Source organism: Giraffa tippelskirchi, chromosome 14 (assembly GCF_054371585.1).
Source record: "Giraffa tippelskirchi isolate mGirTip1 chromosome 14, T2T-mGirTip1v1.2.pri, whole genome shotgun sequence".
NCBI classification, from domain to species: domain Eukaryota; kingdom Metazoa; phylum Chordata; class Mammalia; order Artiodactyla; family Giraffidae; genus Giraffa; species Giraffa tippelskirchi.
Genome location: NC_137288.1, coordinates 37,934,684 through 37,953,138, shown reverse-complemented (window position 1 = coordinate 37,953,138; position 18,455 = coordinate 37,934,684). Strand labels below are relative to the sequence as shown.

General features: G+C 39.4%; 1 protein-coding gene across 6 annotated transcripts in view; it reads left to right on the top strand.

Moving 5' to 3' along the window:
* Nucleotides 1–1,397: 1,397 nt before the first annotated feature.
* Nucleotides 1,398–18,455, top strand: part of MEP1B (meprin A subunit beta) — a 35,774-nt gene continuing 18,716 nt past the window's right edge. The window contains exons 1-5 of one of the 6 annotated variants that reach the window (XM_081562587.1): nucleotides 1,398–2,985; nucleotides 5,192–5,210; nucleotides 6,031–6,075; nucleotides 6,162–6,205; nucleotides 11,154–11,232. In XM_081562587.1, the coding sequence (XP_081418713.1) occupies nucleotides 2,923–2,985; nucleotides 5,192–5,210; nucleotides 6,031–6,075; nucleotides 6,162–6,205; nucleotides 11,154–11,232 (250 nt within the window). In that variant the 5' untranslated portion in view covers nucleotides 1,398–2,922. Of the gene's footprint in view, nucleotides 2,986–4,201; nucleotides 4,365–5,191; nucleotides 5,211–6,030; nucleotides 6,076–6,161; nucleotides 6,206–11,153; nucleotides 11,233–18,455 lie in introns of those variants that run through there. The other 5 variants (XM_081562588.1, XM_081562590.1, XM_081562589.1 and 2 more) reach the window with 5 other exon arrangements.

Genomic DNA, 18,455 nt, shown 5'->3' with positions numbered 1-18,455 from the left:
CTAGAGATCTCTTCAAGAAAATTAGAGATACCAAAGGAACATTTCATGCAAAGATGGGCTCAAAATGGTATGGACCTAACAGAAGCAGAAGATATTAAGAAGAGGTGGCAAGAATACACAGAAGAACTGTATAAAAAAGATCTTCACGACCCAGATAATCACGATGGTGTGATCACTCACCTAGAGCCAGACATTCTGGAATGTGAAGTCAAGTGGGCCTTAGAAAGCATCACTACGAACAAAGCTAGTGGTGGTGATGGAATTCCAGTTGAGCTATTTCAAATCCTCAAAGGTGATGCTGTGAAAGTGCTGCACTCGATATGCCAGCAAATTTGGAAAACTCAGCAGTGGCCACAGGACTGGAAAAGGTCAGTTTTCGTTCCAATCCCAAAGAAAGGCAATGCCAAAGAATGCTCAAACTACCGCACAATTGCACTCATCTCACATGCTAGTAAAGTAATGCTCAAAATTCTCCAAGCCAGGCTTCAGCAATACGTGAACCGTGAACTTCCAGATGTTCAAGCTGGTTTTAGAAAAGGCAGAGGAACCAGAGATCCAATTGCCAATATCCACTGGATCATCGAAAAAACAAGAGAGTTCCAGAAAAACATCTATTTCTGCTTTATTGATTATGCCAAAGCCTTTGACTGTGTGTATCACAATAAACTGTGGAAAATTCTGAAAGAGATGGGAATACCAGACCATCTGACCTGTCTCTTGAAAAACCTGTATGCAGGTCAGGAAGCAACAGTTAGAACTGGACATGGAACAACAGACTGGTTCCAAATAGGAAAAGGAGTATGTCAAGGCTGTATATTGTCACCCTGCTTATTTAACTTCTATGCAGAGTACATCATGAGAAACGCTGGGCTGGAAGAAACACAAGCTGGAATCAAGATTGCTGGGAGAAATATCAATAACCTCAGATATGCGGATGACACCACCCTTATGGCAGAGAGTGAAGAACTAAAGAGCCTCTTGATGAACGTGAAGGAGGAGAGTGAAAAAGTTGGCTTAAAGCTCAACGTTCAGAAAACTAAGATCATGGCATCTGGTCCCATCACTCCATGGGAAATAGATGGGGAAACAGTGGAAACAGTGTCAGACTTTATTTTTTTGGGCTCCAGAATCACTGCTGATGGTGACTGCAGCCATGAAATTAAAAGACGCTTACTCCTTGGAAGGAAGGTTATGACCAACCTAGATAGCATGTTTAAAAGCAGAGACATTACTTTGCCAACAAAAGTCCGTCTAGTCAAGGCTATGGTTTTTCCAGTGGGCATGTATGGATGTGAGAGTTGGACGGTGAAGAAAGCTGAGCTCCGAAGAATTGATGCTTTTGAACTGTGGTGTTGGAGAAGACTCTTGAGAGTCCCTTGGACTGCAAGGAGATCCAATCAATCCATCCTAAAAGAGATCAATCCTGGGTGTTCATTGGAAGGTCTGATGTTGAAGCTGAAACTCCAATACTTTGGCCACCTCTTGCGAAGGGTTGACTCATTGGAAAAGACCCTAATGCTGGGTCGGACTGGGGGCGGGAGGAGAAGGGGACGACAGAGGATGAGATGTTTGGATGGCATCACTGACTCGATGGACATGGGTTTGGGTAGACTCCGGGAGTTGGTGATGGACAGAGAGGCCTGGCGTGCTGCGGTTCATGGGGTCGCAAAGAGTCGGATACAACTGAGCGACTGAACTGACCCATCTTTAACTTTCCCTTTTAACTCTTCTCCTATTCTCAGAGGGTGGGCTGACTTGCTTGTATTCACAAAGAATCCTCCCTTCACAAAGTAAGTCTTTTGTCTGTGCATCATGTCTTTTCATATCCTTTATTTATTTATGGCTGTGCTAGGTCTTCATTGCTGACAGGCTTTTCTCTAGTTACAGCGAGGGAGGCTTCTCTCTAGTTGTGATGCAAGGGCTTCTCGTGTGGTAGCTTCTCTTGTTGCAGAGCACAGGCTCTAGGGCCTCGGACTCAGTAGTTGTGGCACATGGGCTTAGTTGCCCAGTGGCACATGGAATCTTCCTGGACTAGGGATTGAACCCATGTCACCTGCATTGGCAGGTGGATTCTTTACCACTAAGCCACCAGGGAAGTCCTCCAATCTTTTTTTTATTAGTGCAGATTGCAGCAAAGATGGGTCTTGAGTGAAGGAAATACTGAGGGGGAAAAAAAATTCACATTTCAAAAGTATTATCCTACATCACACTTAAGTTGAGAGTGAAACTCTGGGAAAGGAGAGAGTAGATTGTCTCTAAAGAGAAATTAACCCCAAGAAGAAAAAGTGAGCCAGAACTGAGAGATGGGTTGAGAACACTGGTTTTTCAGTGTTCTCTTGACTTTGCTTGATGGGAATATTCAGGAGGGACAGGTGTTGCTGTTTTGCTACTTTAAATGTGAATATCAAGTATGCCAAATTTCTAGGACATTAATGGATTTTGTGTTATAAATCAATTCATTTTTATTAAATGAATGAACAACAAACAGTGATGGACATAACTAGGTATATTAAGGCAGCTCAGGGCTAGAAGAGCAGAAAGAACTTCACAAATGTTTGCATTTGAAAGATTGAGATTAGAAATTAACTTGATAGTATTGTTCTCAAGTGGCACTTAATAATCTTGGGGCACAGTATTACACATTAGAGAACTTATTTCGTTAACAGTTCTCAGTCAGGCGCTTGGCTATTAAATGTTGACACAGGGGAAAGAAAAATCTACAAATGACAACCAATGAGCTCTGCAGAGCTGTGCTAAGGATATTGGACTTTAACTTTTTGATTGGAGGTATTACTACTGCAGTTGGCTGACCTACCAGAGGGATCATTAAGATCAAAGGCTATATGTTATGATGTTTGCCTTTTAAAAAGTAAATGCTACTCTGAATTTCATAGTTTGCAGCTTTCAGCTGGAAGGGACAGCATGAATTCTTGGTATCTGCCTTGGTCTCTGTGCTCTGCTGCCCTCCTCTTGGTCTCTGGCTTGGTAAGGAAACAATGTAGGGAAAAAAATTAGAAAAATTGGGGATAGTTGATAATGATTACTAAAGGACAACCTGTTTGTTTTTTGTTTTTTAAGAAATTTCAAAATGTTAATGAAATTGATTTTTTTTTTTTTTGGTGAGCAGGGGCAGGCGGAGTACTGGGAGTAAGAAGATGCACCAGAGGAAAAGTCAGGGACAGGAGATAAAATTATGTTTTCTCTGCAGTTTCATTGTTGTGTAGCAAGTTTTCTTACGATAAGATGGAAATTTGAAAATCATTCCGTTTTCACTAAGGAATGTGATATGTATTGCTGTCATAGGAATGTGAGACGTGACAGTGGATAATGAATGTCATGGGCACAGCCAATACTTAAGTTTTGTAGTGTGGAATCTCTCTTCTTCTTCATCAGGTTAGACTAATCTTTCTACAGTGACAGGTAGTTGGTACCACAAACCAACTTGTGGTTTTATTTATTATTTTTATTGGAGTGTAGTTGATTTACAATGTTGTGTTAGTTTCAGGCATGCAGCAAAGTTTAATCAGTTATACATATACATATAATCTACTCTTCTTCTTTCTTTTTTTTTTTAAGATTCTTTTTCCATATAGGCCTTTACAAAGTATTGAGTAGAGTTCCCTGTGCTATACAGTAGGTCCTAATTAGTTACCTATTTTATGTAAGTGGTTTGTATATGTCAATCCCAATCTCCCAACTTATCTCTCCCTCCAACATCCCCTGGTAACCATAATTGAGGTTTTAAATGAAGTTTCAAATGCCTGGGGAGAATCTTTAGTTGTGATTTTTAAATAACAATTATTATGTTGAGCTAATATTCTGTGAACAGAACTATAGCAGTGAGAACAAGAGATACCATGGAAGACTCATTAAAACTGTAATTATGAATGAAGGCTTGATAATGTTTTTCGGGAGGTATGTTGGCATTCCTCTGTGAAGATGTGCCTGTGTGTGGCCAATGTGTGAGACAATCAAGACAGTAATTAATAAAAAAAAGGGTGGTCACCATCCAACCAATTTATCCTCACTGCTTGCTAGATACCCCAATTGATTCTAGCATGGAGATTCTAGTACCCACAGGTAATCTATATTTAAATAAAATTGTCCCTTACATTTATATGACATTTTATTATAGTTTGCCACATTCTTTCACATTACATCATATAACTGTCATAATACCCAGAAAGCCAGCACTGACCACATTGTACAGATATTCCGAGTATCCGAGTACCAGGAAGGTGAACTGACTTGCTGGTAATTGGTAGAAGCAGGTATAAAACCCAGACCTACTGACTACAAGTCCATGAGCTTTTTAAACTAGACTTCATTAAGAAATCTCAGGTTTGCTTAGTTTTTTCCACTGGGTATGTGGTCTGGGTTTCATTTGGTCTGCTGCTGCCCACTTGCTTCAGTTGTGCCTGACTCTTTGTGACCCCATGGACCATAGCCCACCACGTTCCTCTGTCTATGGGATTTTCCAGGCAAGAATACTGGAGTGGGTTGTCATTTCCTCCTCCAGGAATCTTCCCGACCCAGGGATCAAACCCACGTCTTCTGTGTCTCCTGCATTTGTAGGTGAATTCTTTACCATTGAGCCACTGAGGAGTCCTTCATTTGGCCACCTGTAGAGAATCTATTATCAGTTTGTTTCTTTTTTTATTTGCAAAGTATAGCCATAGATTATTTTTTTCTAAAGTATTTGGTATTGACTTTGAAGACAGAATCTTGAGTGAAATGTGAAATTAAACCATGGTTAAGGAGGTCTTCAATAAAATTTTCCTTTTAAAGCATCATTATAAATTATAATATTTTAATGCCAAGAATAAGTTATTAGATTTTTCAAATGAAGCTCCATGAATTCTTTAGAAAATCATGTTCAAAGTGAACACTTACTGGAGGGCAGGACTCATGTTCTGCCTTCTTTTGAATCTGAAAACTTGGCTTCTTGCTTCACCCCTTCAAATTCATACAACAGACTGTTTCATTTTTTATGTGAAATGAGAAGACCCTCGGGTCAAAAAGTTATCTTAGACTCTGATTTAGTCCTCTTGAATACATGCCAGAAACTAATCCATAATATTAAGGGAAAAACAAAATCCCACAGATGGCTAGATGGAAATTGGAATCAATAAGAATATTTATGTCACAGACATCATAATAATATCATTTTTTTTATGTGTTTGTTTCCCAGCCAACTCCAGAAATCTTTGGTGAGTCTCTTTTGAGTTTTGCCCTATGTGACTGAGCACGGCACAGCACACATAGTAAAAGAAGGCCATGTGAATAATAGAACAACAGAACAGAAGAACTTAGGACACATTGAATACTAAGCACAGTGCATACTTGCATTGAACTTTGATCAAGCACTGGCTTCTTTTGATTTATTGAGGGACATTTTATTGTTTCTGCTCAGGGGTTCCACATACTCAGCAAAAAAAAAAAAAAGAAAGTCCAAACACAGTGACTGACACATTGGCATCCCATAAATAACTACTATTGTTATTTTTGCTGTCTTTGTGCCAAATCAGATGGACCTGATGTTCTTCCTATTCAGTTGTACACTTAGAGACTTGGCCATATTATCTACCTTTTGCAACTTAAGAATAATTCAAATATAGATTAGGAATTTTGCTTGAGAGTTCCAAGGTACACTATTAGCAAGGAATATAGATATATGGATTGATTGAACTGATTTTACCTCGTGTAAACATCTGCTTCCTATCTAGTCATCTAATCTAGTCTTTCAAATTAATATTATATGGAGTTACCAATTTCTTATTCCAGAAGTTATTTGTCATTCAAGGGACATGGATACAACAAGAGCATATATATGCAAAACTCCATAGCCCCAAGCCTAACTCAAGGGAGGTTCTCAATCAATCAATCAATCAATCAATGTATATTGAATCAGAGCATGGTACTCTCTTATCTGAGACAAAAGAAACTTGCTTATTTCTAATCAGTAGTTGATAAAGATTTTCTTCTTTCATAAACACAACATTCAATGTGTTTTTGTTATTTTTGTTAAAGATGTAGATAATGGACTCGACCGGGATATATTTGATATAAATGAAGGTTTGTGGATTTTTAATTTTACATTCTTTATTAAGTGGGGATTTTGAATCCAATTTGCTAACAAAAATTTTTATCTTCCTTCTTAGATCTGGGACTGGATCTTTTTGAGGGAGACATCGTACTTGATGAGGTGAGTTGAAACAATGCAAGGAAGAACTTCCAATTAATCACTGCAAGCTGAAATCAAGTACCTGACAATGATGGGACAGTGTGGGCTTTGTTAAACCCAACTGTCTCTAAGGATGTAGGATCACAGTTGACACATTTAGTCAATGAATACATTATGTGCTAAGGGATTCACATAATTGTATCTTCATCATTCATTACTCAGATTTCTGTGTGGTTGAAGACTGTCACTCATCTTGCATGCTTTGCTCTTACTGATCTAATTGATTTTCATTATTGCAATGCTTCCCTGGTAGCTCAGCTGGTAAAGAATCTGTCTGCAATGCGGGAGACCCCAGTTCGATTCGTGGGTCAGGAAGATCCCCTACAGAAGGAATAGGCTACCCACTCCAGTATTCATGAGATTCCCCGGTGGCTCAGATGGTAAAGAAACTGCCCGCAATGTGGGAGACCTGGGTTCAGTCCCTGGGTTGGGAAGACACCCTGGAAGAGGGCATGGCAACCCACTGCAGTGTTCTTGCCTGGGAAATCCCATGGACAGGGGAGCCTGGTGGGCTATAGTTCATGGGGTCACAAAGAGTCGGACATGACTGAATAACTAAGCACACATGATATTTTTGTTTTTAAATAGAACCTCACTGATGAAAGCTAGTTGAAGCAAAATTAAATTGAATTGGTAAATTTAATGAATCTGGCTTTTTATCATAAGGAGAGAGATTTTTTTTTCTACTCCGACAGCTGAGAATAGTTTTGCCATGTAAAGATCCTCCTAAAATATTCATAAAGAGTACTGGTTCTTACCTCGCCATTATAGCACACAGATGAACACAGGTATCAGGTTTAAACATCGCTCAACCCCATGTGAACTTAAACTCAAGAAACGGAGCTACAGTGTCTGAGGTTTAGTCTTTGGTCTGCTCTTCCCTCCTTGATCTGATCCTGTGTCAGGGCTTTAAATGTCACCTCTATGCTGATGACTCTAAATACATAACTCTGGTTCATTCCTTTCCCTGAGTTCCCAACTGCTCTATCCTGATGCTAATCCATCAGTTCCACTGGAATATTTACGAGATGCCTCAAACATAATGGGTCCTCAATTCAACTCTGATTTCCCACACAAGCTGTCCCTCTCCAGTTTTCCCTCTTAGTAAGGTCATCACCACTCCCTCTCCCCACTGCACTGAATAATAAGTAAAAAATCCAGGAATCACCTTTGCTTCTTCCCTTTTCTTCACCTTGCTTTCCTTTCCATCAGTAAGTTCCAACATTTCTATCTCCAGTGCAACTATACTCCTAAGAATCCACTTTTCTTCTGTTTGTCTACTTTAAATGCCGATCTCCTAGAATCGTTTCCACTCTGTCCCTGTCCCCTGTCCTCCACAAAGTGATCTTTTAAATTAGCAATGCCACTTTTTTACTTCCCACCTTGAAACTCTTCAGTGGCTTCCTCTTGTATTTAGAATAATATCCAGATTGACCCACAGCCTCCAGGACCTTGCATGATTTAGCTGCTGCCTACCTCTCCTCCCATTTCCTCTCTTCTTTAATCTCATCTCATTAAGCCACTGGCCTCAAACATGCAAAAGATACCAAGCATATTCTCACCTCGGAGTAGAACAATGACTGTCTCCTTTGTCTAGAATGATCTTTCCAAGTTCAGTTCAGTTCAGTTGCTCAGTCATGTCCAACTTTTTGCGACCCCATGGACTACAGCTCGCCAGGCCTCCCTGTCCAACATCAACTCTCGGAGTTTACTCAAACTCATCTCCACTGAGTCGGTGATGCCATCCAACCACCTCATCCTCTGTCAACCCCTTCTCCTCCCGCCTTCAATCTTTCCCAGCATCAGGGTCTTTTCAAATGAGTCAGCTCTTCGCATCAGGTGGCCAAAGTATTGGAGTATCAGCTTCAGCATCAGTCCTTCCAATGAATATTCAGGACTGACTTCCTTTAGAATGGACTGGTTGGATCTCCTTGCAGTTCAAGGGACTCTCAAGAGTCTTCTCCAACACCACAGTTCAAAAGTATCAATTCTTCTGCGCTCAGTTTTCTTTATAGTCCAACTCTCATATCCATACATGACTACTGGAAAAACCATAGCCTTGACTAGATGGACCTTTGTTGGCAAAGTAATGTCTCTGCTTTTTAATATGCTATCTAGGTTGGCCAAAGCTTTTCTTCCAAGGATCAAGCGTCTTTTAATTTCATGGCTGCAGTCACCATCTGTAGTGATTTTGGAGCCCCCAAAAATAAAGTCATCCATTGTTTCCCCATCCATTTGCCATGAAGTGATGGGACCAGATGCCATGATCTTAGTTTTCTTAATGTTGAGTTTTAAGCCAACTTTTTCACTCTCCTCTCTCACTTTCATCAAGAGGCTCTTTAGTTCTTCTTCTCTTTCTGCCATAGGGTGGGGTTATCTGCATATCTGAGGTTATTGATATTTCTCCCAGCAATCTTGATTCCAGCTTGTGCTTCATCCAGCCTAGCATTTCTCATGATGTGCTCTGCATATAAGTTAAATAAGCAGGATGACAACAGACAGCCTTGACATACTCCTTTTCCTATTTGGAACCAGTCTGTTGTTACATGTCCAGTTCTAACGGATACTTCTTGACCTGCATACAGATTTCTCAGGAGGTAGGTCAAGTGGTCTGGTATTCCCATTTCTTGAAGAATTCTCCATAGTTTGTTGTGATCCACACAGCCAAAGGCTTTGGCATAGTCAATAAAGCAGAAATAGATGTTTTTTCTGGAACTTTCTCACTTTTTCGATGATCCAGTAGATGTGGCAATTTGATCTCTGGTTCCTCTGTGTTTTCTAAATCCAGCTTGAACATCTGGAAGTTCTTTGTTCATGTACTGTTGAAGCCTGGCTTGGAGAATTTTGAGCATTACTTTGTTAGCTTGTGAGATGAGTGCTTTTGTGCAGTAGTTTGAGCATTCTTTGGCATTGCCTTTCTTTGGGACTGGCATGAAAACGGACCTTTTCCAGTCCTGTGGCCACTGCTGAGTTTTCCAAATTTGCTGGCATATTGAGTGCAGCACTTTCACAGCTTCATCTTTTAGGATTTGAAATAGCTCAACTGGAATTCCATCACCTCCACTAGCTTTGTTTGTCATGATGCTTCCTAAGGCCCACTGGACTTCACTTTCCAGGATGTCTGACTTTAGGTGAGTGATCACACCATCATGATTATCTGTGTTGTGAAGATCTTTTTTGTATAGTTCTTCTGTGTATTCTTTTCACTCCTTCTTAGTACCTTCTGCTTCTGTTAGGTCCATACCATTTCTGTCCTTTGTCGAGCCCATCTTTGCATGAAATGTTCCCTTGGTATCTCTAATTTTCTTGAAGAGATCTCTAGTCTTTCCCATTCTATTGTTTTCCTCTATTTCTTTGCCTTGATCACTGAGGAAGGCTTTCTTATCTCTCCTTGCTATTCTTTGGAACTCTGCATTCAATGGATATATCTTTCTTTTTCTCCTTTGCCTTTTGCTTCTCTTCTTTTCATAGCTGTTTGTAAGGCCTCTTCAGACCACCATTTTGCCTTCTTGCATTTTTTTTTCTTGGGGATGGTCTTGATGCCTGCCTCCTGTACAATGTCACGAACCTCCGTCCATAGTTCTTCAGGTGATGTCCAAGGACCGGTTCAAATCTGGCTCTTTCTTATCACTCTCATTTCACCTTCAATGTCATCCTTTCAAAGAGTCCTGTCCTGACCACTTTATCTAATGCACTCCCCCCAATTCCTTTATTCTTGTTCTCATCTCCCTTTTTATTTCCCCTGCTACTATTAAATAGATCCTGTTTAAACTTTTTTCTTACATGCTGTTTGTCTCCTCCACTAGAGCCTGAGAAATGTAGAGACATTGGTACTTTTGTTACCAATGGATCTCTTTTCTCTTGAACAGTGTTCATTTCATTGGCTGGATGAATACATTAATGAAATATTATGTTTTCTATTCCAAAAATTTCAATATTTTAAAGTTTTTTGAAAACTTTGGCAGAGCTCATGTGGAACTTTTTCTCATATTGCGAGATCAAGATGATTGAATTTTTGCTGTCCCTTCCTTCTTATGTGTTTTTAAATCTTTAGTACAGGAAAGTAGTTATGAATCTACCATATTTATAGTCCAGTTTTACATCAATCATTATTTACATGATTTTGCATAGTTCCTTCTTCAAATTTATCAACAAAGTTAATGATAGTAATTAATGATTTCCCATCAGGCAATCAGAGAATTGTATATGAACTGATCACATTTCCTGTGCCTCCCTCTCACTCATCTGACCTTTACACATGCTTTGCCAAAACCCTTCAGGGAGTTAAGGGTTTTGAGGGGCCTGAGCCAGCCGTCTCCTTGTATGGCCCTGCAGTAAATCTTTCTCTGCTCCAAACTCTGATGTTTGGGGCATACAAACTTACACTAACACTTAAAAGGAGATGTAAAAATATGAATAATTGAAGTGAAATAAGATTAAAGGAAATATTAATGCTTGCCAATCTCCTTATTAAAAAAGAGAAGTTAGTGATTTCCTCCTAAAACCTTTGTTATGATATGATAAAAGTAGGTGTACACACACATGTGTACATGCATACACACATGGACAATTTGTTTAGGTTGCTTTGTTGTTATTTAGTCCCTAAGTCCTGTCTAGATTCTTTTGTGATCTCATGACTATAGCCCGCCAGCCTCCACTGTCTGTGGAATTCTCCAGGCAAGAATGCTGGAGTGGGTAGCCATTCCCTTCTCCAGGAGATCTTCCCGACTCAGGGATTGAACCTGAGTCTCCTGCATTGGTAGGCAGATTCTTTACCATTGAGCTACAGGAAAGCCCTTAGGTTGCTTGGGAAAGCTTAAAACTTCCTTTATTTCTGGATTAACTATTGCTTGTTTCATAATTTTTGACTGATACCCTCAATGAATCCTTTCCCACTTATTTTTGACAGATACAAGAAAGAAATGCCATCGTTGGAGAAAGATATAGGTGGCCTCATACTATTCCATATGTTCTAGATGATAGCTTGGGTTAGTATGACATTTGGAGTGTCCACAAATAAAGTATGTTCCTAACAAAATAGGATGACGGTATTTCCAAGAGAAGACTCACATGGCCATTAAGGGCTTTGTTTGTTGCTTTGTGTGGCTAAGTGTGTGTGTTTGTGTGCATTATCAGTTGTGTCTGACTCTTTGTGACCCCATGGAATTGTAGCCTGCCTAAATACACTTATGTAAAAAAAAAAAAAATAAGCAAAATGAAGAATGAACAGAACCTAAATGATTCTGTATGAAATATTTGTTGAGTTTTGACCAGTAAAGGGTTTCCCTTGTGGCTCAGCTGGTAAATAACTTGCCTTCAATGAAGGAGACCTTGGTTTGATCCCTGGGTTGGGAAGATCCCCTGGACAAAGGAACAGCTACCCACTCCAGTATTCTGGCCTGGAGAATTCCATGGACTGTAGAGTCCATGAGGTCACAAAGAGTTGGACAGGACTGAGAGACTTTCACTTTGACCATTAAAGGGATTAATTCAACAAAGATTTACGGAGAAGCCTACTCTGTATTGGACAGTTGGAACATAAAGATTCGGAAGCTAGTCTTTATTTTAAAGCAGAGGCTTCATCTATGTTCAGATTTCACATATGACTGAAAAACAAGCACCAAACAAACAAAACTCTAGGAACTGTCATTATTTTACTAACATTTTTTTTTTGCCAAGTCAGGAACTTAACAAGAACCCACTTCCTTTTTATCATCCTCTTTTTATAAAATAAATAATGTTTTAATACTAAAAAGTCGGAAGAATCTAATCCAAAAGAAAGGGCAAGTTTTCTGTATTAGAAATTTATTGCCATGGAAAACACTGAACAAAATTCTCATTTTACCCATGGATTAGTAAAAACGATATCACTGACCAGCATCAGTTTAGGAACTGCCATTTGGGAAATTTTCGCTTAAGTATCATTTATTTGGGCTTCCCCAGTGGCTTATAGGTAAAGAATCTACCTGTAATACAGGAGATGCCAGAGACATGGGTTGGATCCTTGGGTCTAGAAGATCCCTTGGAGGAGGAAATGGCAACCCACTCCAGTATTCTTGCTGGGAAAATCCCATGGACAGAGGAGCCTGGTGGGCTATACAGTCCATGGAGTCACAATGAGTTGGACATGACTGAACAACTAACAACATATATTGCAGTATGCATGCTCAGTCATGTCCAACTCTTTGCAACCCCATGCACTGTAGCCCACAGGCTCCTCTGTCCATGGAATTCTCGAGGCAAGATACTGGAGTGGGTTGCTCTTTCCTACTCCAGAGAATCTTTCTGACCCAGAGATTGAACTCGTGTCTTTTGTGTCTCTTGCATTGGCAGGCAGATTCTTTTTCATTAGTGCAACCTAGGAAGCCTCATTTTGGTAGAGATAATTATAATCAAATGGAATAAATATTATGATTGATGATATGTTCAAAGAGCTATGGGAGCCCATTGGAGGACATTTAACTCAAACTAGACATAAAGGCATATACAACAGGGAGCAAGTGACACTGTGCAGTAGGGCTGCCGTGAAGCTTGGGCAAGTTGTACTCCACACATAGGTGCTTGGGGAGGGGGGCAAGTGGGACTGAAATTAAGTTTGCATCATATTCATCAAGAGGCATTCATCTCTTTGAATGAAGTGCTATTCATCCACCTACCAAGACAGTACTGGCAGCATCTGCTCAGATGTGGTGCCCATTTCTTCCTTCCTTCTTTCCATTCTTCCTTCCTTCCTTTCTTAATTAAAGTATGTTTGATTTATAATATTGTGTTAATTTCTGGTGTACAGCAAGGTGCTTCTTTCTAAGGCACTGTGTGGGCTAGTGCAGCCTCTGACAGCAAGGGAGGGATGCTCTAAGTAGACAGATCACTATGTGCAAAGGCATGGGGAATGGAGAAAACCACGGGTTAGAATTAGGTTGAGAAGCGGGTGATAATGAAGTTGAACGGGTAGGCAGAATCCAGCCTTGAGTCTTTCCTGTGTTAAAGAACTTGGTGTGTATACCAAGGGTCATGTGGAACCACCAAAGGTTTTAGTGCAGAAATGAGATCATTATCACTATGGTTGCAGTCCAGAAGATGTATTATCAGTGGGGCAGAAAAAGAGTAGGGAGATCAGTTAGACTGTTGAAGAAATTCAGAGAAGGATTAAAGCATTTCTAAACCAAGACGCTCTCAGCAATGATAGACAAGAGTGAATCATTCTAAGACAGGCTTAGGAAGCAGTTAGATTTGGTGATTGACTGTGAGAGATCAAAAAGAAGGTGGGTCTAGGGAAAGAGGGTCTGGTGCCCAGGATTTGTTCCTAGGTGACTGGGTGGATGGCAATGACTTTAACAAGAATAGGGAATATGTCTTGAAGAGGGTGGGATAGAGAAGTATGGTGGAAATTGCTTTTTGGCATGCAGAATTTGAAATGCCTCAGGTTCACTGTGGTGGAGACATCATATGATGTCTTGGTGTCTGGTCTGGTTATTCAAGATAGAGAAATCTAACAGGGAGTTACTAAGGGTATGGAAGATGGTTGAAGCCATGGAAATGGATGAGCTTTTCACTGGTATCTTGCATATTGCACATACGCATCTTTCTGGATGACCCAGGAAGATTGTATTGAGTTAGATGGCACACAGTGGAATTCAGCCTAGGAGAGCAACTTTTTGGAATTGATATAGATGGAAGATCTGATAGAAATTTTTGAGAAGGCAAGATTGTCCATAAACAGATGAAAAACCAAGAGTAGGGTAGAAAAAGCCAAAGCAACAGTAATTCATAGAATTAGAAGCTATAAAGAGTTGTGTAACATGAGGAGAGAATGATGTCCATTGACTCTCGGAATTGAGGGGACCTGAAACATTTTATTAAAATATAAAATTTTTTTCAGCTTTATTGAGGTATAATTGACATGAAATTGTTAGATACTTGGTGTACATTGTGGTGATTTGACATGTGTATACATTGTGAAAGGATTCCCCCATTGAGTTAGCTAACACATCCATCACCTCACGTATTTTTCTTGTGTGTGTGTGTGAGAACATTTATGTTCTACTCTCTTAACAAATTTCAATTATGCAATACAGTGCTATCAACTATATCACCATGTTTTACATTTAATCCTTGGGCCTTATTTATCTTATAGCTGAAAGTTTGTACTTTTACTAACCTCTCCTTATTTAAACATTTATTTTTGGTTTTAATCTTTTGATTAAAAGTTTAAAAATACTTTGTTTCAAAATCATATATATATGTATGATTAAAACTTTATATATATAAAACTGTATTCTCCTGTGTTCCATGAAAGACCAGTGAGTTGTTTTTTTTTTTTTAATATTTATTTATTTGGCTGTACCAGGTCTTAGTTTCAGCACATGGCATCTTCTATCTTCATAGGGGTGTGTAGGATCTTTTTTTAAGTTGCGGCATGCAAATTCTTAGTTGTGGCATGTAGGGTCTAGTTCCCTGACCAAAGGTTGAACCCGAGCTCCTGCATTGGGAGCATGGAGTCTTAGCCACTGGACCACCAGGGAAGTCCCCAGGGAGCTTTAATTTGACTGTACCTCTTAGGTTATTTTTGCCATACATTTTACCTAAAGCTATCCTAACCTTATAAGCTTTATGTACCTGTTTCTTTTTTTTTTAATTTTTGCTTTTTAATTGAAGTGCAGTTGATGTTTAATATTACATAAGTTACATGTATACAATATAGTGATTTAAAATTTTTACAGGTTATACTACATTTTTGCTCATTATAAAATATTGGCTATATTCCTCATTTGTACAATATATCCTTGTAGCTTATTTTATACCTAATAGTTTGTACCTCTTAATCCCCTACCCTTATATTACCCCAGCCCCCTTCTATCTCTCCACTGGTAACCACCAATTTGTTCTCTATATCTGTGAGTCTGCTTCTTTTTTGTTATATTAACTAGTTTGTTGTACTTTTAAAATTCCACATATAAGTGACATCTACAGTATTTACCTTTCTCTCTCTGACTTATTTCACTTGTGTAATTGCCTCCAAGTCCGTTCATGTTTCTGCAAAGGGCAAAAATTTGTTTTCATGACTGAGTAGTGCTCTATCATGTACTTAATCTTCTTAATTCATTTATCTGTGTTCTTTTTTTTATTTTACAAAGTTAAGGACCTTTTTTAAAAGAAATATTTATTTACTTATTTGGCCTTTCTGGGTCTCAGCTGCAGTATGCTGGATCTTTAGTTACGGGATGCCAACTCTTAGCTGCAGCATGTAGGATCTAGTTCCCTGACCAAGGATTGAACCTGGGCCTCCTGCATTTGGAGCATGGAGTCTTAGCTACTGGACCACCAGGGAGGTCCCTCCATTCTTCTCTTGATGGGCACTTAGGTTGCTTTCATATCCTGGCAATTGTTAATAGTGCTGCTATCAACATTTGGGGTGTGTGTGTCTTTTCAGATGGTGGTGTTTTTTTTTTTCAGGTATATACACAGGAGTGGTCATATGGCAGTTCTATTTTTAGTTTTTTTGAGAAACCTCCATACTGTTTTCCATATGAAATTCTGCCAGCAGGGCTTTAGTCTTTTAGCTTAAACTTTGGGTATCATCTGGCTGTTGGTGGCAACTCACCTGAAAGGGGTAACAAAGCAACCATGTGTAGCTTCCCGTGAGTGAGTTGCATGCCTGAGTGCCAGATTTGAGGTGAGTGGTGGCAAGTAAGAAGTGGAGGAAAAGGGTTAAAGGTGGGGCTAGAAATGAAGATCAAGGTCCAGAAGCAGGAAGGGGCTTAACAAGGGGAAAATAATCCTGAACAACTGTTTACTTAGCTCCTAGGATTTAGGCAGCAGGATCCCTGGTGGAGCTTTTCTGAATCTGTGATGCAAAGTGAATTAAAGCCCATTTACAGGGTAAATAAGGGTCTTATCTTGGTAGAAAGCTATACTTTTTACAAAACTTCCACATTTATTCCCTTATTTGAATCTCCAAACAATTTGCAGGATAGGCACTATCCTCATTAAGTTTTGCTAATAGGCCTAGACAAGCAAGCTCCTTGGACCTTCAATTCAAAAACAGTCATGGGGTGGTCGGTGTCATCATCCCTTATTTTAAGGACGTGTTAGATATGAAACAGTGATCCAAATGTGATATTTACAATACAGAAAATTTAGAAACAATTTAAATATTTGATAACAGGAAGTTACTTATATGTTACAGTCATATAAGGTGGCTATTAAAATGGTAAAAATAGTATTTCATGATGAAACAAGATTTAAGATGTATTATTTAGAGAAATGGAGAAGGAAATGGCTACCCACTCCAGTATTCTTGCCTGAGAAATTCCATGACAGAGGAGCCTGGTGGGCTACAGTCCATGGGCTTGCAAAGAATCAGATATGACTTTATGACTGAGCATTTAGTGAGAAACTAGTTTATAAAATATTATGCAGGCTGTGACTTTATTGTTTATAAAAATATGTGTATTGCACATGTATGTATTCATAAGAAAAGTATGATAAACATGCTTGGTGATTTCTGTGTAAGATTTTATAATTTCTTTCTTTTTGTTTATAATTTCTAACTTATTTATAATAAGCATGTATTATTTTTTCATAGCTACTTTTAGAAAACTTATTATTTAAAAAATGTTTATTATTATTTTAAAAATATTTATTTAGCTACATTGGGTCTTAGTTGCAGCGTGTGAGCTTAGTTGCTCTTTGGCGTGTGAGATCTCAGTCCCCACCAGGGACTGAACCCAAATCCTCAGCATTGGAAGATGAATTCTCAACCACTGGACCATGAGGGAAGTCCCTGAGCATGTATCAATGGTGTGATATTGTAAATGGTTGAATTCTGAGTGCCTGTTAGAGATTCATGGATTTTAGGTCCTATGTGTGTCCTGTTCTTTACCTTCACCTAGACTGAAGCATTCTGAATAATGTCTTTAAATTGTCTGTGAAATGGACATGTAAGAAGGTAGAAGAAAATAAACATTTGACAAATGCTCATTTTACAGTAGTGCCCCCTTATCCTTGGGGCATATGTTCCAAGACTTCCAGTGGATGACTGAAACTGTGGGTAGCACCAAACCCTATATATACTATGTTTTCTCCTAATCTATGTACGTATGATAAAGTTAAACTGATAAATCAGGCACAGTAAGAGAGAGTAACTAATAAGAAAATAGAACAATTATAATAACCTATAATAAAAGTTACGTGAATGTGGTCTCTCCAAATATTTCACTGAACTGTGTTATCCTTCTTATGATGATGCGAGATGATGAAATGCCTACATCATGAAATGAAATGAGGTGAATGACGTAGGTGTTGTGATGTATCATTAGGCTACTACTGAACTTCTGATGACACATCAGAAGGAGGACTATCTGCTTTGGGCGGTGCTGGGTCATTGAGCCTTGATGAGGTCGATGAGTGGATATTGAGAGCAGATGATGGACATCCAAGATTGGGGAATCCCTGGTGGAATGGAGTGGCAGGGCACAAGATTTCCTCAGGCTGCTCAGAGAGGCATGCAGTTTCATGATCATGAACTCTTATGTCTGCAGTTTTCCGTTTAATATTTTTGGACTTTGGTTGATGGCAGGTAACCAAAGCCACAGAAAGTGAAACCACAGATCCGTGGGGACTGCTGTGCTTGGAACTTCACCTCTTCTTTCTGTGCTAGCCTTACAATATTCCTTCAAAGTTGATTTTATTTCCCCATTTAGCTGATCTTGTGATAATACCAAAACTCCAAAGGTGAATTAAATTGGCAAAGATTATGCATCAAAAATAAATGGATAGAAAGCTAGTGGGAAGTTGTTATATAATACAAGGGGCTCAGTCTCGTGGTGTGATGACCTAGAGGGATGGGATGAGGTGGTGGGAAGGAGGCTCTAGACGGAGGGGACATAGGTATGCTGATGGCTGATTCACGTTGTTGAATGGCAGGAACCAACACAATATTGTAAAGCAATTGTCCTCCAATTAAAAAAAATAGGAAGGACTAAAATAGGAATGGGGCTTCCCTGGTGGTTCAGACCGTAAAGAATCTGCCTGCAATTCGGGAGACCTGGGTTCAGTCCTTGGGTTGGGAAGATCCCCTGGAGAAGGGAATGACAACCCACTCCAGTATTCTTGCCTGGAGAATTCCACGGACAGAGGAACCTGGTAGGTCTCAGTCCATGGCGTTGCAAAGAGTCGGGCACGATTAAGCGACTAACACTTTTCACTTTTC